The 26,822-nt window shown below is 40.5% G+C and overlaps 1 protein-coding gene across 1 annotated transcript in view; it reads right to left on the bottom strand.

Moving 5' to 3' along the window:
* The window catches only part of LOC117810435 (vacuolar protein sorting-associated protein 13C-like), a 38,926-nt gene that overhangs the window by 10,378 nt on the left and 1,726 nt on the right, over positions 1-26,822 (bottom strand). The window contains exons 2-12 of the mRNA XM_034680272.1: positions 18,680-18,723; positions 17,634-17,676; positions 17,451-17,546; positions 9,627-9,728; positions 5,855-5,964; positions 5,691-5,750; positions 5,541-5,600; positions 5,319-5,399; positions 3,119-3,176; positions 2,815-2,942; positions 2,621-2,727 (exon numbers count right to left, since the gene is read on the bottom strand). Of these exons, the coding sequence (XP_034536163.1) occupies positions 2,621-2,727; positions 2,815-2,942; positions 3,119-3,176; positions 5,319-5,399; positions 5,541-5,600; positions 5,691-5,750; positions 5,855-5,964; positions 9,627-9,728; positions 17,451-17,546; positions 17,634-17,676; positions 18,680-18,723 (889 nt within the window). The remainder of the gene's footprint in view (positions 1-2,620; positions 2,728-2,814; positions 2,943-3,118; positions 3,177-5,318; positions 5,400-5,540; positions 5,601-5,690; positions 5,751-5,854; positions 5,965-9,626; positions 9,729-17,450; positions 17,547-17,633; positions 17,677-18,679; positions 18,724-26,822) is intronic.

The following is a 26,822-nucleotide window of genomic DNA, read 5'->3' as shown; positions in this document are numbered from 1 at the left end:
GTTCGGTTCTGGTTCAGTTCTGGTACGGTTCTGGTTCGGTTCTGGTTCGGGTCTGGTTCTGGTTCTGTTTGCTTGAGTTCGGTTCTGTTTCGGTTCGGTTCTGGTTCAGTTCTGGTTCGGTTCTGGTTCGGTTCGGTTGGTTCGGTTCGGTTCTGTTTCGTTCTGGTTCGGTTCTGGTTCGGTTCTGGTTCGGTTCTGGTGTCGGTTCAGTCGGGTTCTGGTTCGGGTCGGTTCGGTTCTGTGTTCGGTTCTGGTTCGGTTTCTGGTTCGGTTCGGTTCGGTTGGTTCTGGTGTCGGTCTGGTTCAGTTCTGGTACGGTTCTGGTTCGGTTCTGGTTCGGGTCTGGTTCGGTTCTGGTTCGGTTATGGTTCGGTTCTAGTTCGGTTCTAGTTCGGTTCTAGTTCGGTTATGGGTGTGAGTGTAACCCTAACCCTAACCCTAACCCTAATCCTAATCCTAACCCTAACCCTAACCCTAACCCTAGCCCTAACCCTAATCCTAACCCTAACCCTAACCCTAACCCTAATCCTAATCCTAACCCTAACCCTAACCCTAACCCTAATCCTAACCCTAACCCTAACCCTAACCCTAATCCTAACCCTAACCCTAACCCTAGCCCTAACCCTAATCCTAACACTAACCCTAACCCTAACCCTAACCCTAACCCTAACCCTAATCCTAACCCTAATCCTAATCCTAACCCTAATCCGAACCCTAACCCTAACCCTAACCCTAACCCTAATCCTAACCCTAACCCTAACCCTAACCCTAACCCCTAAACCTAACCCTAATCCTAACCCTAACCATAATCCTAACACTAACCCTAACCCTAACCCTAACCTAACCCTAATCCTAACCCTAACCCTAACCCTAACCCGAATCCTAACACTAACCCTAACCCTAACCCTAACCCTAATCCTAACCTAACCCTAATCCTACCCTAACCCTAACCCTAACACTAACCCTAACCCTAACCTAATCCTAACCCTAACCCTAACCCCTAATCCTAAACCCTAACCCTAATCTAACCCTAACCCTAACCCTAACTCTAACCCCTAACCCGAACCCTAATCCTAACCTAACCCTAACCCTAACCTAATCCTAACCCTAACCCTAACCCTAACCCTAATCCTAATCCTAACCCTAACCCTAATCCTAACCCTAACCCTAACCCTAACCCTAATCCTAACCCTAACCCTAACCCTAACCCTAGCCCTTACCCCTAATCCTAACCTAACCTAATCCTAACCCTAACCCTAACCCTAACCCTAACCCTAATCCTAACCCTAACCCTAACCTAATCCTAACCCGAACCATATCCTAACCCTAACCCTAATCCTAACCCTAACCCTAACTGTAACCCTAATCCTAATCCTAACCCTAACCCTAACCTAACCCTAACCCTAATCCGAACCCTAACCCTAACCTAACCCTAACCCTAATCCTAACCCTAACCCTAACCCTAATCCTAACCCTAACCCTAATCCTAACCCTAACCCTAACCCTAACCCTCACCCTACCCTAACTCTAACCCCTAACCCTAACCCTAATCCTAACCCTAACCCTAATCCTAACACTAACCCTAACCCTAACCCTAACCCTAACCCTAATCCTAACCCTAACCCTAACCCTAACCCTAATCCTAACACAACCCTAACCCTAACCCTAACCCTAATCCTAACCCTAACCCTAATCCTAACCCTAACCCTAACCCTAACACTAACCCTAACCCTACCCTAATCCTAACCCTAACCCTACCCTAATCCTAACCCTAACCCTAATCCTAACCCTAACCCTAACCCTAACTCTAACCCCTAACCCTAACCCTAACCCTAACCCTAATCCTAACCCTAACCCTAACCCTAACCCTAACCCTAATCCTAACCCTAACTGTAACCCTAATCCTAATCCTAAACCTAACCCTAACCCTAACCCTAATCCTAATCCTAACCCTAACCCTAAACCTAACCCTAACTCTAACCCTAATCCTAATCCTAACCCTAATCCTAACCCTAACCCTAACCCTAACCCTAACCCTAATCCTAACCCTAACCCTAACCCTTACCCTAATCCTAACCCTAACCCTAATCCTAACCCTAACCCTAACCCTAACCCTAACCCTAATCCTAACCCTAACCCTAACCCTAACCCTAACCCTAGCCCTTACCCTAATCCTAACCCTAACCCTAATCCTAACCCTAACCCTACCCTAACCCTAATCCTAACCCTAACCCTAACCCTAATCCTAACCCTAACCCTAATCCTAACCCTACCCTAATCCTAACCCTAACCCTAATCCTAACCCTAACCCTAACTGTAACCCTAATCCTAATCCTAACCCTAACCCTAACCCTAACCCTAATCCTAACCCTAACCCTAACCCTAACCCTAATCCTAACCCTAACCCTAACCCTAACCCTAACCCTAATCCTAACCTAACCCTAACCCTAATCCTAACCCTAACCCTAATCCTAACCCTAACCCTAATCCTAACCCTAACCCTAACCCTAACCCTAACCCTAATCCTAACCCTAACCCTAACCCTAATCCTAACCCTAACCCTAACCCTAACCCTCACCTCACCCTTCTCTGTGCAGAGTATCGTACACGTTGAACTCACCAGAGTCTGGAGTTGTTGAGGACTGGAACTTCAGGTCTGAATTTCCTGTAGGGGGCGTTCTTGAACATGCAGTCTACAGACTCCAGCACCTCCACCATGGACAGGTACTGCAGAGGACCAGAGCGACACGTTAACACCTGCAGAGTGTTCATAGTGCTGCAGCGAGATCTCCTGCAGAGTCTACCTGAGCGTACCTGAGGTTTGGTCATCTCGATGGCGATGTTCTGGACCTCCATGTGCAGCTTAGCTTTCGGAGTCTTCAGCTCCTGCTCAGCGTTCGGGTTGATGCACATTTTAGCCGAAGCAAAGATCGGCTTGAACACTACAAACAAAGAAAGCAGCCAATCAGTGGAGAGGAGATGGTGATGACAGTACGGGTTCCTGTGAGGGTCAAACGGTCTCAACAGGAAGAGTCAACAAAACAAGACTGAAACTTGATTTAAAGTTCCTCCTGTAAACTAACAATCTGCAGTTTAAGCTCTTAAGATGTGAACTTACTGTACTGATAATGAGGGAGCTCCTGATCCTTACTGCTGATCCCACACTTCAGCTGATTCTGAGGGAAGAGGAGAGAGAGGGAAGAAGTCAAAGACCCTGAAGAAAAGTTTAAATAAAGGATGAAACAGCAGGACAGGTAGGGGGGGCGGCTTTGGAGAAGGTCTGACCCCTCAGGTTCGGTGCTTGGAACTGAGAGAGGTTGGAGTCTGAAGGAGTGTGATTGTGGAGGAGGTGGGGAGGGAATCTGTGAGTGGACTGAAAAACTACAATTTAACATTTTTAAAAAATGTAATTTTAAATTTAATAATTAAAAAATTGAAATAACTAAATAATTTTAAAATTTTAAAAATGTAATAACTAAATAATTTAAAAATTTTAAAAAAATTAATAGATAATAATTTAAAAATTTGAAAATTTAAAAATTTTAAATTTAAAAATTAAAAAAATGTAATAACTAAATAATTTAAAATTTAAAAAATGTAATAACTAAATAATTAAAAAATTAAAAAAAATTAATAGATGATAATTTAAAAATTTAAAAATTTAAAATTTAAAAATTTAAAAATTTAAAATTTAAAAATTCTAAAAATTAAAAATTAAAAAGGAGTTTCTGAACGAACTGAGGAAACACTCTCATGATATCTTAATGAGGATAAATAAGATGGAACAGGAAATTAAACTCACCAAAAATAAAATAAACACTAAAATATTAAACCATTAAAAGAAAATAAGATGCTATACTTAAAATAAATAAATACAATAAAATAAATAAAAAGTGACTACAGTTTGAACTAGATAATAAATAAATAAATAAATAAATAAAGTAAGGTGAAATAAAAATGTTAGAAGAATAAAACTAAAGGGAGACTAAAATGCTCGGTCTTGAGTTTGCTTGTAAAAACATTAATGAGATATAAGGAAGAATAGATGTGAGGAACTTTGTCGTGAATCAGTGGTTGGAAGGGAGACCCTCTGATTGGTCGGGTCTCAGCATCCTCCAATCAAAGAGAGACCTGGTTCCAGGGTCTGGGCGTCTCCACTCCAAATTAGCATTTTCTGATCCCTAACCCTAAACCTTTTTCTTTTGGACACATCTTCTCCTGTTTTTGGTAAGTCAGGGAGTTAGGTTCAGTTCAGGGCTAGCACTGGTGACCCCCCACTGTCCCTCCAGGGGGTTAAATGTTCCTTACTAAAAAGGAAACTCCAAAAACAGAGAAAATAGATGAAAAATAAAGATCTAAGATCCTTAATGTAGCTGGTCTGTAGAAACATGTTTGTGTTTCCTGTGCTGCTGTAAATGAACCTGCTGCCTCTGATACCATCATTAATCTGGTTTAGTCACTTCAGAGGTAGAAAACAGATTAAAAACAATATATCTGCATGGTTTTATTTACAATTTAACAGCTATTCTCTTTTATTTTTTCGGTTCTAGTTCGGTTCTAGTTCGGTTATGGTCGTAATAACCCTAATCCAAACCCTAACCCTAACCCTAATCCAAACCCTAACCCTAACCCTAACCCAACCCTAATCCTAATCATAACCCTAACCCTAATCCTAACCCTAACCCTAACCCTAATCCTACCCCTAACCCTAACCCTAACCCTAACCCAACCCTAACCCTAACCCTAACCCTAATCCTAACCCTAATCCTAACCCTAACCCTAATCCTAACCCTAACCCTAACCCTAATCCAAACCTAACCCTAACCCAACCCTAACCCTAATCCTAACCCTAACCCTAATCCAACCCTAACCCTAACCCTAATCCTAACCCTAATCCAAACCCTAACCCTAATCCAAACCCTAATCCAACCCTAACCCTAATCCAAATCCTAACCCTAACCCTAATCCAAACCCTAACCCTAACCCTAACCCTAATCCAACCCTAACCCTAATCCTAACCCTAATCAGATAATTCTGAATAAAATATGAAAGTTTAAAAAGTGTTTTTGTTTATGGAACGTATTTAGTGACCCCCCAGGTTTCTTGTGTTCAGGGTATGTAAGAGTTTGAAGTTCACCCTGAGGTTTTATTTCACTTTTTTCTTTTGCATTTCTCTCTTTGTTTATCTGATTGTTGACTTCGGCTCAGGCTGTGTTTTGGGGACGAGGGAGGTGGAACAACCTCTTTAAACTTTATGTTGCACACCTGACGGGTTTGTAAAAGTCCAGCAAGAGAGAGACAAAGCCTCCACGACTCACCACGATGTCTTCCCATGATCCTTTGTAGAAGATCGGGCTGTTGACGTTCCAGTAGGCGCAGAGACTCTCCAGACGCCCGAGCTGAAAACGAGTCACATCGGGGAAATAAGCTTTAGTCCTAAAGTTTGACTGTGTTTACTGACTCTGATATGAACCAATCAGAGAGCAGGGTTTGTCTTAACGAGGTGACAGAAGATTGAGGATGAGCAGAGCGTCTCTCACCTTATAGATGATCTTTGCTGCTTCGTTCAGGATGCACGCCTTCCAGTTTTCATCTGTTGTCTGAGAAATACAAACCAACACTCAGACACCTGTGTGTGTGTGTGTGTGTGTGTGTGTGTGTGTGTGTGTGCGTGTGTGTGTGTGTGTTACCTGCAGGCTGAGCTCAGACAGTGTGACTCCCACAGACAGTGGGTGCTCTGGGTCTGACAGCTGAAACAGACAGACACGTTTACAGGTGAACCCTCACCTCCTGATGCAGGTGAGACGACAAACACAGGACTGGAACCTGAACCTGAATCTGAACCAGAACTCACGTTGTCCTCGTAGCGCAGGTGGATCCTGCTGATCTTCACCTGCAGGTTTTTGATCACCTGAGCGGCCAGTTTCTCAAAAAAGGAGTCCTTCTTGTCGTCCTGAGGTTTCTCTGAAATGAGCAGAAGCTATGACGTAAGATGGGATCAATAAATCCTAGATCAGGACCATCAGGTGTCAGACTCAGACCTGAGACCTGACACCAGGACACTCAGACCATCTGAGATCTGCGTCACCATTACAGTGACACGTGGTTTGAATTCTGCTCCCTGGCATGTCCAGAAGCCATTTTTCTTTCCTGAGAGGTTTCATTAAAAGAGAAGAAGGATGCAGAATGTTTGCAGTTTGATCCAAACTCCTCGTACTCTGCAGGATTTCAACCTGGAACACTTTCAGAAACATACAGCTAACATTAAGACTGTGCAAAGTGTAGCTTACTGGATGTATTTAGATCTTTAAAATCTCAATTCAACAATATAATCTGTTTAAAAACACGCCGTCATCTGCCGTCCAGGATTCACGCTCTACTGATGAGTTACATCACCGAACACATGACTCCGAACGACCCGCCAACCCGAGCATGAAGACAGACGGGGACAGATGGGCAGCTGAGCCACGGGCATCATTAAAGCACAGCTCACTAGATGTGACAGGCAGGGGGGGCAAAGGTAGTCCATGTGACGTCACCCGCTTGTTTCTGAAGTCTTTCATCAGTGCTTGTCATAATTTTGGCGGCTATTTTAGATTTAGTCTTTAGATGAACATGTCTGTTAGTTTTAGTCACTTTAAGTCTTTTAGAACATCTTCACTCTTTAAATAATTCATGTAGTGGATCAGATATCAGTATCAGGGTTATACCAAGAGTTCAAATCATCAACACTCCTTTAACACTTTGTGTAATATCTGAAGTTAAATATTTCAGCCTGGCACTGTGACTGTATTTAGATTCTCTTGACTCACAGTAAAATGCCATGAAAGGACTGTATTTCGCATTTACGACGGTCCCTGAATGCACCTGCAGTGACAGGTGGTCTGGACAGAGTCAGTTCAAATACATACTGATCCAAACTTACAGAATGTGTCTGATGTTTCACCAAACTGGATTAAATCTTCCTTTCTTTCTTTCTTTCTTTCTTCTTTTTTTATCTTTCTTTCTTTCCGTATTTCTTTCTTTCTGTCTGTCTGATGTGTTGTTATTTTTCTTTCTTTATTTATTTCGTATTTCTTTCGTATTTATGTATTTCTTTCTTCTTTCTCTTTTCTTTATTTTTTCTTTTTGTTCTTCTTTCTTCTTATTTTTCGTATTTCTTTCTTCTTTTGTTCTTTCTTTTTTTTTATTCTTTTCTTATTTTATTTCTTTCATTTTTCTTTAGGTCTGTATGTCTATTTCTTTCATCTGTATATTATTTCTTTATTTATTTCAGTATTTTTTTATTTTTGTTCTTATCTTATTTATTATTTATTCTTTTGTTATTTATTCCTTTCTTCTTTCTTTCTTTTTTCATTTTTTTTTTTTTATTATTTTTTATTTCTTTATTCTTTCCGTCTTTATGTTTTTTTTCTTTTGTTATTTCTTTCCGTATTTCTTCTTTATTCTGTATTTATTTTTCTTTTGTTCTTTCTTCCTTTCTTTCCTTTCTTTCTTTCTGTATTCCTTTCTTTCTTTCTTTCTTTCTGTCTTTGTTTCTTTCTTTCTTTCTTTCTGTATTCCTTTATTCTTTTGTTCTTTCTTTTTTTCTGCCCTTCTTTCCTTTCTTTCTTTCTTTCTTTCCGTATTTCTTTCTTTCTTTCCGTATTTCTTTCTTCTTTTGTTCTTTCTTTCTTTCTTTCTTTCATTTATCTTTCTTTCTTTCTTCTTTTTTTATCTTTCTTTCTTTCTTTCCGTCTTTCTGTATTCCTTTCTTCTTTTGTTCTTTCCTTTCTTTCTTTCTTTCTTTCTTTCTGTCTTTCTTTCTTTCTGTCTTTGTTTCTTTCCTTCCTTTCTTTCTTTCTTTTGTTCTTTCTTTCTTTCCTTCCTTTCTTTCTTTCTTTTTTTCATTCTTTCCTTTCTTTCCTTCTTTCTTTCTTCTTTTTTATCTTTCTTTCTTTCTTTCCGTCTTTATGTATTTCTTTCTTCTTTTGTTATTTCCTTTCTTTCTTTCTTTCTTTCTTTCCGTATTTCTTTCTTCTTTTGTTCTTTCTTTCTTTCATTTATCTTTCTTTATTTCTTTCCTTCCTTTCCGTCTTTCTGTATTCCTTTCTTCTTTTGTTCTTTCTTTCTTTCTTTTTTTTTGCCCTTCTTTCCTTTCTTTCTGTCTTTCTTTCTGGTGTTTCACCAAACTGGATAAATCTTTCCGTCTTTCTTTCTTTCTTTTATCGTTCTTTCTTTTGTTCTTTCTTCCATCCCTTCGTAAATCTGACATCATGGCGTTTCTCTTCCACAGGCTCGAGAGGGCGGAAAAAGAAACGGGTCCTGTGTTGGTTTGAGAGTTTATCCAGCTCTGAACCAGAACGAGAACCAGCCCGGAAACACAACCCGGTTCAGAATGGTCCAAAAGAGGTGTATGTGATTTCTGATGCTTTAGGAGCCGGCCTCTAGTGGACACTCGAGGAACTGCAGTTTTTGGCACTTCTGCATCGGCTTCATTTCTCAAGAAGGTTGCCGCTTGGTTACAACACAACTCAAAATGTTGACTCTAACTCAAGTCCCGTTTTGGGGTGGCACCTTTTGGGGCGACTTCAAGGGGGCGCTGCCACCCTTACTCCCCCCCACCCCCGCTCTGGACATGCCCCCCTTTGAAAGCTAGTTCACAATAAACTGGATCACAAACACGCCTTCATTAGTGACACATCGTGCTCCAGCAGGTGGAACAAAGTGAAATAAAAACCCTTACCTGCTTTGGTGTCGTGTCGCTTCAGCTTCCTCAAACCTTTCTTAGCTTTCTTTTGTTTTTTAAATCCTTTTCGGACTTTGGCAGCGTTAAAGAGAGACACGGCGGTTAGAGACAGAAAAGCCCAGAAACACAGAGAGAGGCAGCAAGAAGCAGAAACACGTTCGTCTCCTGGAGGAAGGAGGGCTACTCGTGCTCGGTGTGGGTGTTAGTTACCGTTCTGAGGCTCCTTGTAAACAACGCTCTCCAGGCTGAACAGCAGGTCTCCCGTTTGAGACGCTGACAGCGAACGCAGCATGAAGAGCACAGAGGACATGTTAGAACATTCATTCATGCACCAGTCTGTGTGTCAGTTATCCATCTATAGGTCAGTGGCTGCTGTTTATCACTTTACTGAGAACTGACATGTTCTTCATATGCTGACGATACAATCCTATACATCATCAGAAAACAGGCCTCCTCCAGCAGGTCATTACAGGTCATTATCTCTTCCTCTAAGATAAGACTAGATAACAACACAACAGCAACCAGCTGAGTCACTGCTGTTGCATCAACACTTCCTTTCAAAGCCTCACTGTCAACGACTGAGGCGACAATTCAGAGAGCAGCCTCGCTTAAAGACGGCGTGCATACTCAGTCCTGTAGAATAGATTCCCAAGTTATATCAATAAATCTGATTAACCTGCTTCACCAAATTTAACCTACAGATGAATTTTTCTATGTTTTAATGAAGCTAATGATGTAGTAATGTCTGCTCTGAGTTAGTGTGACCGCAGGAAGACAAAGCTTAAATCACCAGAAAGTTTAACATCAGCAGATTAAACAGGCGCAGAGAAACAGGGAGGAAAAACAGAGAGCAGCGCTGCACCAGCCGGGTGAGTCTTCAGTGCACGGTCTGTCTCACCTCGCCGTGCGGCCATCTGTAAGGCGCCCTCGATGCGATGCAGCTCTTTCTGCTTGGCCTCCTGCTGGTATTTCTCCTCCTTCGCAGCATCGTACTTGATTGCTTTGAAAAGACACAAAAATAAGAGTCAGAAGAGAATCCTGTTTCACTGCAGGAGGGTCCCTTCCTTCACTTCCTGCAGAACGAGGTGAGCAGGAAGAATACCCGGGATTAGAACAAGTGAAGGACTCAGGTTATGTGAGGGTTGTGGACTCCTCTGCAGTTCGGTTCCCCAATACATAAGTATCCTATTACCTAGGACCCTGATACCTGGTGCCCTATTACAGTGATGCTAGGCACCCTAAGACTGCCCTGATAGCCTTGAACCCTAATACTTTGTACCCAGATACTTGGCACCCTATTAACTTGCACCCTAAGACTACCCTGATACGAAGAACCCTAATATCTATGACATTGATATTTTGTGCCCTATTACCTCGCACCTTGTTAGTACTCTAATACTTGGCACACCTAAGAGTATCCTGGAACCTTGAACCCTAATACTTTGTACCCAGATACTTGACACAGTATCATCTTGTACCCTATTACATTGTTACTTTGCACCCTATTCCCTTGTACCCTAAGAGTTCCTTGATACCTAGAACCCTAACACTAAGTAACCTAATACCTATGACAATGATACATGGCGCCCTATTACCTTGCACCCTAAGGGTACCCTGGAACCTTGTACCCTGATCCTTGGCACACTAGAATATTTTACCCTAAAACTACTATTACATTGATACCTTGTACCCTATTACCTTACCCCCTGACAGTACCCTGATACCTAGTACCTTGATATTTAGGTCCTTAACACCTAGTACTCTAAAGCTTAGTACCCTAAACCAATAATTAGTGCTCTGATAACTTGCACCCTGATATCTAGAACCCTGACACTTAGTACCCAGATACTTGGCACCCTAAAAGTACCCTGATACCTTGTACCCAAATACTCTGTGCCCTGATACTTGGCATAATATTACACCTATTACATTGACACATGGCACCCTATAACCATGCACCCTAAGAGTGTCCTGATTCGTAGTACCTTAATATTTAGGTCCTTAACATCTAGAACTTTAAAGCTTAGTACCCTGATATTTTTTAATCCTTAAGCTTTTTATCATACCAATATGTAGTGCCCTGATACCCTGCATCATGATATCTAGGTCCCGGACACTGAGTACCTAGATACTTAGCACACTACCAACTTGTACCCCGTCACTAAGTAACCTTTTACATTGTTACTTTGCACCCTGCTCCCTTGTACCCTAAGAGCACCCTGATACCTAGAACCCTAATATGAAATACCCTAATGCCTATAACAATGATACTTGGTTCCCTAAAACCTTGTACACTAAGAGTATCCTGGAGCCTTGTACCTACAACTTTGTACCCTGATACTTGACACAGTATCATCTTGTACCCTATTACATTGTTACTTTGCACCCTATTCCCTTGTACCCTAAGAGTTCCTTGATACCTAGAACCCTTATACTAAGTACCCTAATACCTATGACAATGATACATGGCGCCCTATAAACTTGCACCCTAAGGGTACCCTGAAACCTTGTACCCTGATCCTTGGCACACTAGAATAATTTAACCTAAAACTAAGAACCCTATTACATTGATACCTTGTACCCTATTACCTCACCCCCTGACAGTACCCTGATACCTTGTACCTTGATATTTAGGTCCTTAACACCTAGTACTCTAAAGCTTAGTACCCTAAACCAATAATTAGTGCCCTGATAACTTGCACCCTGATATCTAGAACCCTGACACTTAGTACCCAGATACTTGGCACCCTATTACCTTGCACCCTAAAAGTACCCTGATACCTTGTATCCAAATACTCTGTGCCCTGATACTTGGCATACTATCATCTTGTACCCTGTCACTAAGTACCCTTTTACATTGTTACTTTGCACCCTGCTCCCTTGTACCCTAAGAGTACCCTGATACCAAGAACCCTAATATGAAGTACCCTAATGCCTATAACAATGATACTTGGTTCCCTAAAACCTTGTACACTAAGAGTATCCTGGAGCCTTGTACCGTAATACTTTGTACCCTGATACTTGACACAGTATCATCTTGTACCCTAAAACTACCTGGTACCTAGTATGTATAAGTACCCTAATACCTAGTACCCTAATACTCTGTACCCTGATACCCAGTGCCCCTATACTTAAAACCCTTACACCCAGATCCTTGATATTTTGTACCCTTAAAGTCTTCATTATACCAATACTTAGTCCCTTGATACTTCTAACATGATATTTGGTACCCTAATTCTTCTTACCTAGATACTTACACCCTGATGACTCGTACTGAAATAGTCATCGTAAAATGAGGTCTCTACATCGTACCCTGAATCTTAAACCCTGTTACCTGGTACCCTGATAAGTACTCTTTAATAATAGTGTGGTAATAAGAGTCTTGAAAGTTAGCACCCTTGTAATGTTTAAACTGATACCACTCACCCACTTGCTACCCCGTTTCTAAGTACCCTGATATGTTGTCCCTTTCATTAAGTCCTCCAAGACTCAGTACCCGCTGATTTGATTCACCAAGTTATCAACAATGAATTTTGTTCCCAGTTCTGTCATTAATTTGTTAGCAAGCCGCCACCGAGCTAATGTTTGGCACTACATGTTAGCTTTGGTGATTCCACAGAATTCAGATTTTGAGTCAAAAGAGAACCAGACCCCAACAAATCCCATCAAAGTCTACAAGAAAGTCACAGGACCAGACCGTCTAACTGGTGGCTTTACGATTTAAGAAGGAAATCCCAGATCAGAAACCGGCTACATGAAACCGTTACAGCTCTGAAGGTTAGAGAGGAAGAGAGTGGATGCAGGGCTGCACGATGAGGTCTACGCTGTCCTACTTCATGAAGCAGACTTCTCTCTGCTCAGTTCTTCTTCTACAGTGACGTGCACAGAAGATGTTTCCTGTGCAGCTACCGCCAACACGACACGTGAGCTGCCAATCCTTCACAGTAAAGGCCCTCCAACCTCTGATAAAAAGAGAGCTTTTATTGTGAAGGAGCTGCGTGTTTCCATCACTACATACAGTATCATCATTATCACTGTTAGTGTCTTTACTTTGTGACATCGTGCAGCCCAAACAGAAAACAGAAACTTGAACCGGAACCTGGATTGAACCACCACCTCTGAACCTCGATGTCTTACCGTGAAATGGACTCGACTCAAGATCAGATCCAACTGGAACACACACACATCAACTCAGGACACGGACTCCTCGAATACAACTGATGAATGTGTTTATCATGAGAGGGAATGAAGCTGTGAGGTTTGTGTTTCTCATGTTCCCGGAGTAAAGAGTGCTGAAAACGAGCTATAGGGGACCTCTTTGGGGCTGGAACAATGGGCTCCTTGGAGATCCACCATCAAATCAGGAACCCAACAAGGTTTGGGGGAACTCATCTGCTAACGTCGGTGAGTGACGGACATTTTTTCAAGGCTTCTGGTGCAGCCAAAGGTTCTGCCCAAGACTTCCTTTTCCATGCAAACCCTTTGTTTATAGTCGGACTACGAGCTTCAGGAGTGAGAATGGAAATGGAGTTGAGGGACTCGTGATTAGTCCACATGTAGGGACAAATCCTGTACCCAAAACACTGCTTAAAACTCTTAGAACAATAATGAAGAACATCCAGTTCTCTCTGTAAACATGGAACTGGCGGCCTGCAAACTCGGTGCATGCTCAAAGATATGAACAATAACTGCCGTGCACAAGTTGAGGTAAGCGACTCTACACGGACTGTTTCCTGCGTGCAACTAGGGGTGTAACGATTCATCCACTACATCCATGTATTGATTTATATTCCTATGATCCGACTACATCCAGCTGTGCTCGGCTAGTTGTCCTTCCAGACGACATAAATGGATCTAACATCGTTTTAAAAGGTCATAAATCGATAAATAGGAAATAACACATTGGATTTAAGCACGGCAGACCTTCTATGGATGTGTTTGTTTTTACACTTTTAATGATAAAGACGTTAAACGTTCCTCAATTCAACACCACAAATCTATCCAACCGCCTACTGAGGCGCCATTGGATTTCACACAACGCCGGCCGTCCAGGCGCCTCTTACAGTGTTCATCAAGGTGACATCAGCTCTGCAGAAGCCTCAGGCCTCACCAGCATGTTCAGTCAGAGACGAGGACAAAACTCGGCTCATTAATTGTTGTTTACTTTCTTCAGTTCAACAAAGAAAAAACTGAAATTATTGTTTTTGGAGGAAGAAAGGTTAAAGGTTACTGCTCAGCTCCAATCTGCACAGATGAAATGTTCAAACCAAGCCAGAAACCTTGGTGTAGTCTTAGACTCAGACCTTCATTTCAGCATCCACATTAAAGGTGACATATCATGCAAAATTGACTTTTTAATGGTTCTTTACCTGAAATATGTTTCCCTGGCATGTCTACAAACCCCCCAAGAATGAAAAAAATCCATTCTGCCCCTGTTCTGATTTCTACACCTTTCTGTAAATGTGTGTGAAACGAGCCGTTTCAGACTTCCGTGTTTTTGTTACGTAACAACAATATCCGGTCTGTCACGGAGTCAGAGCTCGGAGCTTGTTCAGCCCATAGACTGTATAAAATAATACTGAATCCCTCCCCCGTTTTTCATTACCTGCACAAATATGTGCTAACAAGGAGCTTAGGAGGGAGGCATGCTAGTTGTAGGCTTTCTTAATAAACGCAAAGGTCGGTTTTACTCCCCACGTCTGCAGATTTGAAGATATAGTGGATGATTTTTATTTGTCATGGATAAGTGCTAGCGCTAATTAGCATAGCCACATAGCTATATGTTCATAGCTGTAGCTGTAGCTGTGTACCAAGACACACGTCGACATACTGACAAATAAAACAACAAGAAACACTAAATCTGTGACCAATCCTTCATAAAAGGTCCTGCTGCCTTTCTGGCAGAGGTCGGTTTTACTCCCCACGTCTGCAGATTTGAAGATCTAGTGGATGATTTATCATGGATAAGTGCTAGCGCTAGTTAGCATAGCCACATAGCTACATGTTCGTAGCTGTGTACCAAGACACACGTCTACATACTGATAAATAAAACAACAAGAAACACTAAATCTGTGACCAATCCTTCAGAAAGGTCCTGCTGCAGGCGCCTCTCCGTCAGGATCAGATTCAGAGGGTTGAAGTAACGCGATCTCTGAGCAGCCGTGTATATTCAGCCAACATGTAAACATTAGATCAACGTGCTGGAGAGCCGAGGCACATCCACTTCCGGAGGGGGCGTGGTCAGAGGGAAAACAGAGTGTTCTGATGAGGAATGAAGAAAAGGACTTTTCAGGCAGACCAAAATCTGATTTCAAAGTGTTTTTTTGAGCATAAACTTTAAATACATGTTTTTGGGACCTCTTAGACCAATATATATTGATGAAAAAAGCGTGATATGTCCCCTTTAAGACCATTACAAAGTCCGCCTACTATCACCTTCAGAATATATCAAGGATTAAAGGACTCATGTCTCAGCAGGATGCAGAAAAACTCCTCCATGCATTTATCTTTAGCAGACTAGACTACTGTAACGGGGTCTTTACAGGACTCCCTAAAAGTCCATCAGACGGCTGCAGCTCATACAGAATGCTGCTGCTCGAGTCCTAACAAGGACCAACAAAGTAGACCACATCCCTCCAGTTCTTAGATCCCTACACTGGCTTCCTGTCTGTCAGAGAATAGACTTTAAAATTCTGCTGATGGTTTATAAAGACCTGAATGGTTTAGGCTGATCTGCTGCTACTGTATGAACCACCTGGACCTCTGAGGTCCTCAGGTCCTGGTCTGCTTTAAGTCCCCTGTATCAAGGGATTTATCTCACAGTCACACTGGTTGAATTTTTGGATAAAAAGTCACTGAATCTTTTCGGATCGTATCGTTCTAAATGAACCGATATCGTCCTTTAATCGTATCGGAAACCAGGAATCATGAATCGTCGTTACAAAGTATCGTTACACCCCTACGTGCAACCAAAGCCTGCTGAAACACTGGTGGATGACTTAAGATGAGATACAGACAGAAACAAGGACACTTCCTGTCCCCAAAGTCGTGCTGTTTGTGCACACGTTCAGTTTCTGTATATAAAGACCTGCAGGTTGGGAAAGTCCTCAATGCTCGAGCCCTCTGCCAACATACCAACGTGAATCAACCTCCAGTTAAACTCTGAATACGTCCAATATCTTAACAGTGACTTCAAAATAAATGTCTGTACATTCATTCAGAGTGAGATAAGCATGCCTCCTCTTCATAAACATTTACACAAAGAGCTGAGGAGGCTGTGGAGAGTGACTCTCAGTCTGCAGAACTGCGGAGGAGGGAAGCTCCAGACGTTGACGGGCTGTCACGTCCCGTCACATGAAAGTTGTTTGGATGCTTTCAGCCTCCTTCTTCTTCCTGAACCTCAGAATCAGGAGGGAATAATCCAGACTCTGTCCTGGTCTTGGGTCAGCGGACAAACTGCGCTCTGTTACAAGTCCTGGAGGGATGTTTTTAATCCTGTAATTGGTTAATGGAACATCTCAGGCTGCACATTTTCACTCAATTGGAAAGTCCCAATCAAGGCCTGAATACCTACGCCCGAGATCCTCCCAGACAGTGAGAGATAGAGCGTCTAATTTAGTTCTAAGACGGCCGGCGTGAGGATAAATGGAAGAACTGACTGGTTTAGGCTCCGCCCACGCTGCAGAGCTTCCACGTGAGATATAACGGGCGCATTGGGTAACAGAGAAATTACATCAACACACGCTTTCCCCCTCGCAGCATCTTAAAGGTGACATATCATGCAGACTGGACTTTTTAATGGTTCTCTCCCTGAAATCTGTGTCCCTGTCTACAAACCCCCTGAAAAGTCAAAGACTCCATTCTGCCCCTGTTCTGATTTCTCCACCTTTCTGTAAATGTGTGCTGAAACCAGCCGTTTCAGTTTTCAGTGTTTTTCATACGTCACAACGCCATCCGGTCTGTAACAGGAAGTCAGAGCTCGGAGCTTGTTCAGCCCATAGACTGTATAAAATACAACTCAACCCCTCCTCCGTTTTTCATTCCCTGCACACATGTGTGCTAACAAGGAGCTTAGGAGGGAGGCATGCTAGTTGTAGGCTGTCTTAATAAACACAAAGGTCGCTTTGACTCCCCACGTCTGCAGATTTGAAGATCTAGTGGAGGATTTTTATCTATCATGGATAAGTGCTAGCGCTAGTTAGCATAGCCACATAGCTACATGTTGGTAGCTGTGTACCAAGACACACGTCGACATGCTGACAAATAAAACAACAAGAAACACTAAATCTGTGACCAATGGTTCAGAAAGGTCCTGCTGCAGGCGCCTCTCCGTCAGGATCAGATTCTGGATCAGATTCAGAGGGTTGAAGTAACGCGGGTCTGCGAGCAGCCGTGTATATTCAGCCAACATGTAAACATTAGATCAACGTGCTGGACAGCCGAGGCCACACCCACTTCCTGAGGGGGCGTGGTCAGGAAGCTCATTCTCATTTAAAGGCACAGACACAGAAAACAGCCTGTTCTGAGCAGGGCTGAAAAAGAGGGGTTTACAGGCAGACCAGAATCTGATTTCAAAGTGTTTTTTTGAGCATAAACTTTAAAGACATGTTTTGGGGACCTCTTAGACCAAGATATGTTGATGAAAAAAGCGTGATATGTCACCTTTAATATGTAATAAATGTCAGTGCAGTCTGAAGTCCGAAGACATGACGGCGTCACTTACTGGCTCCGGGGACGACCAGCAGGTACAGCCCCTCCAGCGTCGCCACCACGGCGTCATTGTAGAGGTTCTTCCACGGGATCTTCAACGTCAGCTTCCCTGAGATCATGAAAACAAACAGAGACGACATCAGCAGCTGTGAGAGGAACAAACACGTTTGTTCATGTTTGAGGAGGTCGTACTCACCGATCTGTCCGGCCTTCACTTTGAACGGAACATCAAACTCGCTCTGAAACACAAACAAACACCTCTCCTTTAAAACTCACACCGTTAGTTCATCCTTTACGTCACGGACAGAATGTCTAAGGATCTGAACTTCCTTTATCTTTATAAAGTATAAAACAGAAAGGGGGCGGGGCTTCCTGAAAACAGCCTGGGAGCGACCTCTATAAAACTCAAGGAGCATGAGGAGGGTAGAGGTCTACGAAAACCCTCACAGAAAAGGAGCCAGGACTCTGGAGCTTGCTGGAGAGTGAAACCTTTGGAGGATGTAGTCCTGCATCCTCGAAAACAAAGACCCCGGTTTCATGACACACCAGGAGGAGAGTCTTTGCCCCAGGCGGAGGAGTTTAAGTATCATGGGGTCTTGCTCACGAGTGAGTCTGCAGTGATGCGGACGCTGAACCGGTCTGTTGTGGTGTAGAGAGAGCTGAGCCAGAAGGCAAAGCTCTTGATTTACCGGTCAATCTATGTTCCAACCCTCACCTGTGATCACAAGCTGTGGGTAGTGACCGAAAGAACAAGATTGCGAATACAAGCGGCTGAAATGAGCTTCCCTTGCAGGGTGTCTGGGCTCAGCCTTAGATAGAGGGTCAGGATATCAGACTCAAAGTAGAGCTGCTGCTCCTCCAGATCCAGAGGAGCCAGAAGAGATGGTTCGGGGATCTGGTCAGGATGCCTCCCGGACGTCTTCTTAGGGAGGTGTTTCAGTCATGTCCAAATGGGAGGAGGCCACGGGGAAGACCCAGGACATGCTGGAGAGACTATGTCTCTCAGCTGGACTGGGAACGCCTCGGTATCCTCCCAGAGGAGCTGGTGGAAGAGGTCAGGTAGAGGAGTGTCTGGGCTTCCCTGCTGACACTGCTGAAGATGGATGGTTTGGTACCAGGAGGAGACGATGTGGAGGCTGGAGGCCATGTTTTACTCTTCTACATATTCATGCATGGACAGCAGAGCTTCCAGAAACTCTGTAGAGGTTTGCATTCAGAGACAGGATGCACAAACAGACTCACCAAAGCATTCTCCTTCACTTTCAGGTTCTCCAGAACAACATTTCCTGCAGAGACACAGAGGAGAAACACCGTGTTATAACATGTGTGTGTCTTCATGTTTTTATTGTTCATGATCTTTATATTAAAAATGTGTGTGTAGATTATAAACAGACACTTCTTGCTTCAAACAGAGTACAACATGTTCCTGTTACAGCAGCCCTGAGTCTCAGCACCCCGGGGGCTTCAGTCTCAGACGACAGGCGGTAGAAGGGGATCTGGGTTTTGAGCCAGTTTGCTTTGTTAGAGACCTCGTGGATGATGTCATCCGCCCTAAGTCATGGGACGTCCTACGCTCAGTATACAACAGGCTAAGAGGCCGGATCACCGGATCCTCTGGGTCGTGACTTCAGACATCGTCAGAGAGCAGAGGTGGGGAACGAGACGGGCTCCACTGAGAACTCAGAGTTAATATTTTCATCTTCAGTTTGTTCTCCTTCTCTAAATATCTGACTGAACAAAGACAGAGGACCAGGGTTTCATTTTAAAGTGACTTCATATTGAGTTTATTAAAGTTACATTATATAATATTATTCCTGATACAGCATGCTTTATTTTTCCTTTTTTAACACATGAAAATACAATGGAGGGTCACGGTCGTAAAGTCGTAAGAAAACAAAGTTATACGAGAGTTAAGTTACAATATTACAAGAAGTAAAGTCGTAATGTTACGAGAATTAAGATTTCACTTTAGGAGAAAGAGGTTGTAATTTTAGACGAGAGATTATCTTTATGAAGTTTGAAATATCAAAAGATTCCAACTTTAGTCCCGTAACAGTACGACTTTATTCCCATGACATCATGACTTTATTCGTGTTACATTACGACTTTATTCTTGTAAGATTACGACTTTATTCGTGTTACATTACGACTTTATTCTTGTAACATTACGACTTTATTCGTGTTACATTACATCTTAATTCTCGTAAGATTCCGACTTTATTCTCGTTAGATTACGAGTTTATTTTTGTTGCATTCTGATGATAGTTTTGTAAGATTCCAACTTTATTCACATGAAATCACAACTTTATTCACGTAACATTACGACTTTATTCACGTAACATTACGACTTTATTCACGTAACATTACGACTTAATTCTTGTAAGATTCTGACTTTATTCACGTAAAATTACGACTTTCTCCTTGTAACATTACGACTTTATTCAAGTATTACGACTTTATTCAAGTAACATTACGACTTTATTCAAGTATTACGACTTTATTCACGTAACATTACGACTTTATCTTGTAACATTACGACTTTATCTTGTAACATTACGACTTTATTCACGTAACATTATGACTTTCTCCTTGTAACATTACGACTTTATTCAAGTAATATTACGACTTTATTCAAGTAACATTACGACTTTAATCTTGTAACATTACGACTTTATTCAAGTAACATTACGACTTTATTCACGTAAAATTACGACTTTCTCCTTGTAACATTACGACTTTATTCAAGTATTACGACTTTATTCAAGTAACATTACGACTTTATTCAAGTATTACAACTTTATTCACGTAACATTACGACTTTATTCTTGTAATATTACGACTTTATTCACGTACCATTATGACTTTATTCACGTAACATTACGACTTTATTCACATAACATTACGACTTTATTCAAGTCAAATTACGACTTTCTCCTTGTAACATTACGACTTTATTCACGTAACATTACGACTTTATTCAAGTATTACGACTTTATTCACGTAACATTATGACTTTATTCACGTAACATTACGACTTTATTCAAGTATTACGACTTTATTCACGTAACATTACGACTTTATTCACGTAACATTATGACTTTATTCACGTAACATTACGACTTTATTCACATAACATTACGACTTTATTCAAGTCAAATTACGACTTTCTCCTTGTAACATTACGACTTTATTCAAGTAACATTACGACTTTATTCAAGTATTACGACTTTATTCACGTAACATTATGACTTTATTCACGTAACATTACGACTTTATTCTTGTAACATTACGACTTTATTCTTGTAATATTACGACTTTATTCAAGTAACATTACGACTTTATTAAAGTAACATTACGACTTTATTCAAGTAACATTACGACTTTATTCAAGTAATATTACGACTTTATTCAAGTAACATTACGACTTTATTCTTGTAACATTACGACTTTATTCAAGTAATATTACGACTTTATTCAAGTATTACGACTTTATTCAAGTAACATTACGACTTTATTCAAGTATTACGACTTTATTCACGTAACATTACGACTTTATTCACGTAACATTACGACTTTATTCTTGTAACATTACGACTTAATTCTTGTAAGATTCTGACTTTATTCACGTAAAATTACGACTTTCTCCTTGTAACATTACGACTTTATTCAAGTATTACGACTTTATTCAAGTAACATTACGACTTTATTCAAGTATTACGACTTTATTCACGTAACATTACGACTTTATTCTTGTAACATTACGACTTTATTCTTGTAACATTACGACTTTATTCACGTAACATTATGACTTTCTCCTTGTAACATTACGACTTTATTCAAGTAATATTACGACTTTATTCAAGTAACATTACGACTTTAATCTTGTAACATTACGACTTTATTCAAGTAACATTACGACTTTATTCACGTAAAATTACGACTTTCTCCTTGTAACATTACGACTTTATTCAAGTATTACGACTTTATTCAAGTAACATTACGACTTTATTCAAGTATTACAACTTTATTCACGTAACATTACGACTTTATTCTTGTAATATTACGACTTTATTCACGTAACATTATGACTTTATTCACGTAACATTACGACTTTATTCACATAACATTACGACTTTATTCAAGTCAAATTACGACTTTCTCCTTGTAACATTACGACTTTATTCAAGTAACATTACGACTTTATTCAAGTATTACGACTTTATTCACGTAACATTATGACTTTATTCACGTAACATTACGACTTTATTCAAGTATTACGACTTTATTCACGTAACATTACGACTTTATTCACGTAACATTATGACTTTATTCACGTAACATTACGACTTTATTCACATAACATTACGACTTTATTCAAGTCAAATTACGACTTTCTCCTTGTAACATTACGACTTTATTCAAGTAACATTACGACTTTATTCAAGTATTACGACTTTATTCACGTAACATTATGACTTTATTCACGTAACATTACGACTTTATTCTTGTAACATTACGACTTTATTCTTGTAATATTACGACTTTATTCAAGTAACATTACGACTTTATTAAAGTAACATTACGACTTTATTCAAGTAACATTACGACTTTATTCAAGTAATATTACGACTTTATTCAAGTAACATTACGACTTTATTCTTGTAACATTACGACTTTATTCAAGTAACATTACGACTTTATTCAAGTAACATTACGACTTTATTCTTGTAACATTACGACTTTATTCTTGTAACATTACGACTTTATTCTTGTAACATTACGACTTTATTCACGTAACATTACGACTTTATTCAAGTCAAATTACGACTTTCTCCTTGTAACATTACGACTTTATTCACGTAACATTACGACTTTATTCAAGTATTACGACTTTATTCACGTAACAATTAGACTTTATTCACGTAACCATTACGACTTTATTCTTGTAACATTACGACTTTATTCTTGTAATATTACGACTTTATTCAAGTAACATTACGACTTTATTAAAGTAACATTACGACTTTATTCAAGTAACATTACGACTTTATTCAAGTAACATTACGACTTTATTCTTGTAACATTACGACTTTATTCAAGTAACATTACGACTTTATTCAAGTAACATTACGACTTTATTCTTGTAAGATTCCAACTTTTAGCATGTAAAATTTTGAATTTATTCTTGTAAGATTACGACTTTATTCACGCAACACTTTGACTTTTTCACGTAAGATTCCGACTTTATTCTTGAAACATTACAAATTTATTTTCGTAAAATGCCGACTTTATTCTTGTAAGATTCCGACTTTATTTCCATGACATTCCGACTTTATTCACGTAATATTCCGACTTTAATCACGTACGATCCAACGTTATTCATGTAACATTACGACTGTTTCTCGCAACGTCACAAGGTTATTATTTTCATAATTGTATTATTTTTTTCTCACCGCTAACCTTATCTTCTGTCGTATGAAACTAATCCACGATTTTGGTTTATCTAATCTAATCTAATCCATGATTACCGATCAAAGCAGGGCATAAAAAATCAGCTCAAATGGACGAACTGTTCCTCAGTTATCTGAAATGATTTCATATATTTAAAACAAAGGCTCACAGGCTCTCAATAGGACTGTCCTCAAACCACCTCAAACCACCTGGGACGTTTTAAGGTAACAGTTTACCATCACTGAGATGATGGGTCATTAGACCGACAGCTTTGAGACACTTCAGTCTCACCTGTCAGTCGGGGGGACTGACAGGTGAGACTGAAGTGTCTCAAAGCTGTCGCTCCACTGAGCGCTCAGGACAGGCTCGTTCCACCTTCTGTACTGAAACATGTTTTCAGACAGCAGGACGAGCGGAGGTATAGAGTTAGGCTAATCACAGGAACCGGTCTGTTAGGATTCCCGTCTGAGCAGGAACTACAGAGACATGTGAGCAGGAACTACAGAGACATGTGAGCAGGAACTACAGAGACATGGGAGCAGGAACTACAGAGACATGGGAGCAGGTACGAGGGAACTACAGTGACGTCTGACTGTGAACAAGCAGCTTCTTCCTCCTCCTCCTCCTCTATCTGAGATCATCGATGGGTTAACATGAGTCGCTGTCACTCTGTTTAAATCAACTGTCTTATCTGATACACTGTGGGTACAAAGCTCATCATAACATACATTAAGTCAAGCCAAGAGCCAACGGCGTCCCAGGAAATGAATATTTAATCAGCCCAAATGTTTATTTTAGTAACAGGAGAGACGACACTCCTCTCCAGCTTTCACTCCATGCTGTTCAGTGTGTGGAGATTAAAAAGCTCTTTAGAGTTTTATCAGATCCGTTTCTTCAGAGTGTTTGTTGTTGTTGTTGTTGTTTACAGTGGGCTCAAATATATATTTGGATGTGTTACTCTACCTGCCACAAACAAAACTGGAAGATAAGAGAGGAGACAACCTCCGGTCTTAAAATAAGAAGTGCTAAAACTGCAGTTGGCAGTTGGCTGCAGAAATACATAATCATGTTTACATCCTGGTTCAAGAACAGTTGAGTTTTTGAACAGCTCATTCCTCTATCGACACACACTGTACATTTCATTCTTTATAACTGGTCAGTCTCAGAGACTGCAGGCTCAGAAGATCACTATCTCACTTTAATGCTTTATTTGTAAAGACTTGAACCTTCCAGCGTTGATTATAATGAAGGCTGCAGGCTGCTGCTGAAGGAGTGAGAGACACGCCATGCAATCCCCTCTCATTGGTTCATTACAGAAACTGTTCTATTTGTCCACAGATGGAAAGAAAAACACGGGACCTTCTAGCAGCAAGCAGAAGAGGACTCAGTCCAGCAAACCAGAACATGACGGGTGTTTCTCAGAAACTGTTCAATGGAGCCAAAAGACAAAATGATATTCTACATTTGTATAGTATGGAAAAAACAAACTAAAAATGGAGGAAAAGTCAACAAAAAAAAGGATTTTTAGTTCTAACTTCTTCTTTTAAAGTTATATTTTTGGCCTTTTTGCCTTTATTTTAAAGGACAGCTGAAGAGAGACAGGAAGTGTGGGGAGTAGAGAGCTGGGGAGGACATGCAAGGGATGGTCGGCCGGCCTGGAATCGAACCGGGGACCCCTGAGATGAGGACTGTAGCCTCTGTATGTGGGGTGCCTAGACCGCTAAGCCACCAGCGCCCCGTCTGAACTTCTTCTAATCTCAGGATTCTAACTTTAATCTCAGATTCAGACTTTAATCTCAGAATTCAGACTTTAATCTCAGAAAATTAAGACTTTAATCTCACAATTCTAACTTTAATCTCAGAATTCTAAATTTACTCTCATAATTCTGAATTTGATTTCAGAATTCAGACTTTAATCTCAGTTTTCTGACATTAATCTCCCGACTTTAATCTCAGAATTCAGAATAAATCTCCCGACTTTAATCTCAGAATTCAGACTTAATCTCCCGACTTTAATCTCAGAATTCAGAATAAATCTCCCGACTTTAATCTCAGAATTCAGACTTAATCTCAGTTTTCTGACATTAATCTCCCGACTTTAATCTCAGAATTCAGACTTAATCTCCCGATTTTAATCTCAGAATTCAGACTTTATCTCCTGGCTTTAATCTCAGAATTCAGACTTAATCTCCCATTTTTAATCTCAGAATTCAGAATAAATCTCCAGACTTTAATCTCAGAATTCAGACTTAATCTCCCATTTTTAATCTCAGAATTCAGACTTTATCTCCTGGCTTTAATCTCAGAATTCAGACTTAATCTCCCGACTTTAATCTCAGAATTCAGACTTAATCTCCCGACTTTAATCTCAGAATTCAGACTTAATCTCCCGACTTTAATCTCAGAATTCAGACTTAATCTCCCAATTTTAATCTCAGAATTCAGACTTAATCTCCTAATTTTAATCTCAGAATTCAGACTTAATCTCCCGACTTTAATCTCAGAATTCAGACTTAATCTCCTGATTTTAATCTCAGAATTCTAATTTTAATCTCAGAACTCTGATTTTAATCTCAGGCCTTAAAATCAGAATCTGACTCTACATAATTGTGGGATTATAATCCGAGTTCAGATCTTTATTTCTCAGAATTTTGATATAATTCTAGAGTTTTGAGATTAAAGTCAGAATCTGATTTTATAGAATATAGAATTTTTTCTCAATATTCCGACTATTATTTTCAGAATTCAGCAAAAAAAAGTCTGAATCGAATTTAAGAATAAAAAAATTTTAAAGTCAGAAAATAAATTAAAAAGTTAACGACCGAACCTCCAAATAAAAACAGTCACAGTCCCTTTAACTCCTCTGTATTATCTCCATATGTACTGAAGACAGTGGTTGCTCTGAAGGTCAGGATGCATGAACAGATTAAACATGAGATTTAAATCTGAGAGACAAAAGTCACACTGAGTTTCTAATAAAGCTCAAATGACTGAAGTGTCATGTGTGTGGTGGGTGATTTAGGGTTTCACATGCACAGTCTGCTGGGTGAGAAAAAGAGAAAGTGTAAATGTCTGAGGGCTAACCAGCTCTCTGTTTACTTCCTCTTTTTCATGGAGCTGTGTCACAGCAGCCTCTGGGGATAACACATCACTGAACTCCTCCTCTTGTCTCATCAGAGAAAGTCTCCTCATGGCTGCAGGTCAAACACCAGAGATATTTACAGTGTCAGTTACATCCTAATCAGCTGTTACTGATCTGTAATAACCAGCAGCTGATCACTGTTTCCACCTCGAGGGTGTTTCCCTACAGAAGCTCAGATACCATTATTAGTGGAACCTGTTGGTTTGGGTGTCTGTCTCTCACGTATGACCTTGTGAGACCGACATGTGTGACAGGAATGAGGAAGCTCCACCTGCAGCTCTGGTTATCATAATAAAACCTGCATAAATACTGAATAAGGCTCATATATGAGATGAAGTGATTCAGACCACAGAGATAATCTCTGTAACGGTGTGTTTTCTGCTCACTCAGACGCCTCAGCGCTCCGGTCTTAAACAGGAAGTGCTCTGTTCTCTTCAGGTTGTGTGATAATTAACTGCAGCTTTGTTGTGTTTTTGATGCCTGCCTTGCTTTTTAGAGTCTTAACACTTCGACAATTAATCCAGAGCATTAGCCACAGATTACTGGAAACGGTTAGGAGCAGCCCTGCATTGTTCAGAGACAAAAGGAAACACATGTGACTCTCCAGTTTATGATCAGACCACGAGCTTTTTACTGTTTTATGGCAGGCCAGAGGTTTCAGATAATAAGAAACAAGAAAATTAAATACCACAGCTATGCAGATGACACACACATTTACATCACCATATCACCAGGGGATTATAGTCCCAGACAAACACTGAGTAAATGCATTGAACAAATCAATGACTGGAC

The sequence above is a fragment of the Notolabrus celidotus genome, chromosome 3 (genome assembly GCF_009762535.1).
Source record: "Notolabrus celidotus isolate fNotCel1 chromosome 3, fNotCel1.pri, whole genome shotgun sequence".
NCBI classification, from domain to species: Eukaryota; Metazoa; Chordata; class Actinopteri; order Labriformes; family Labridae; genus Notolabrus; species Notolabrus celidotus.
The sequence above is the reverse complement of the archived record's forward strand: the minus strand, read 5'-3'. Positions and strand labels throughout refer to the sequence as shown.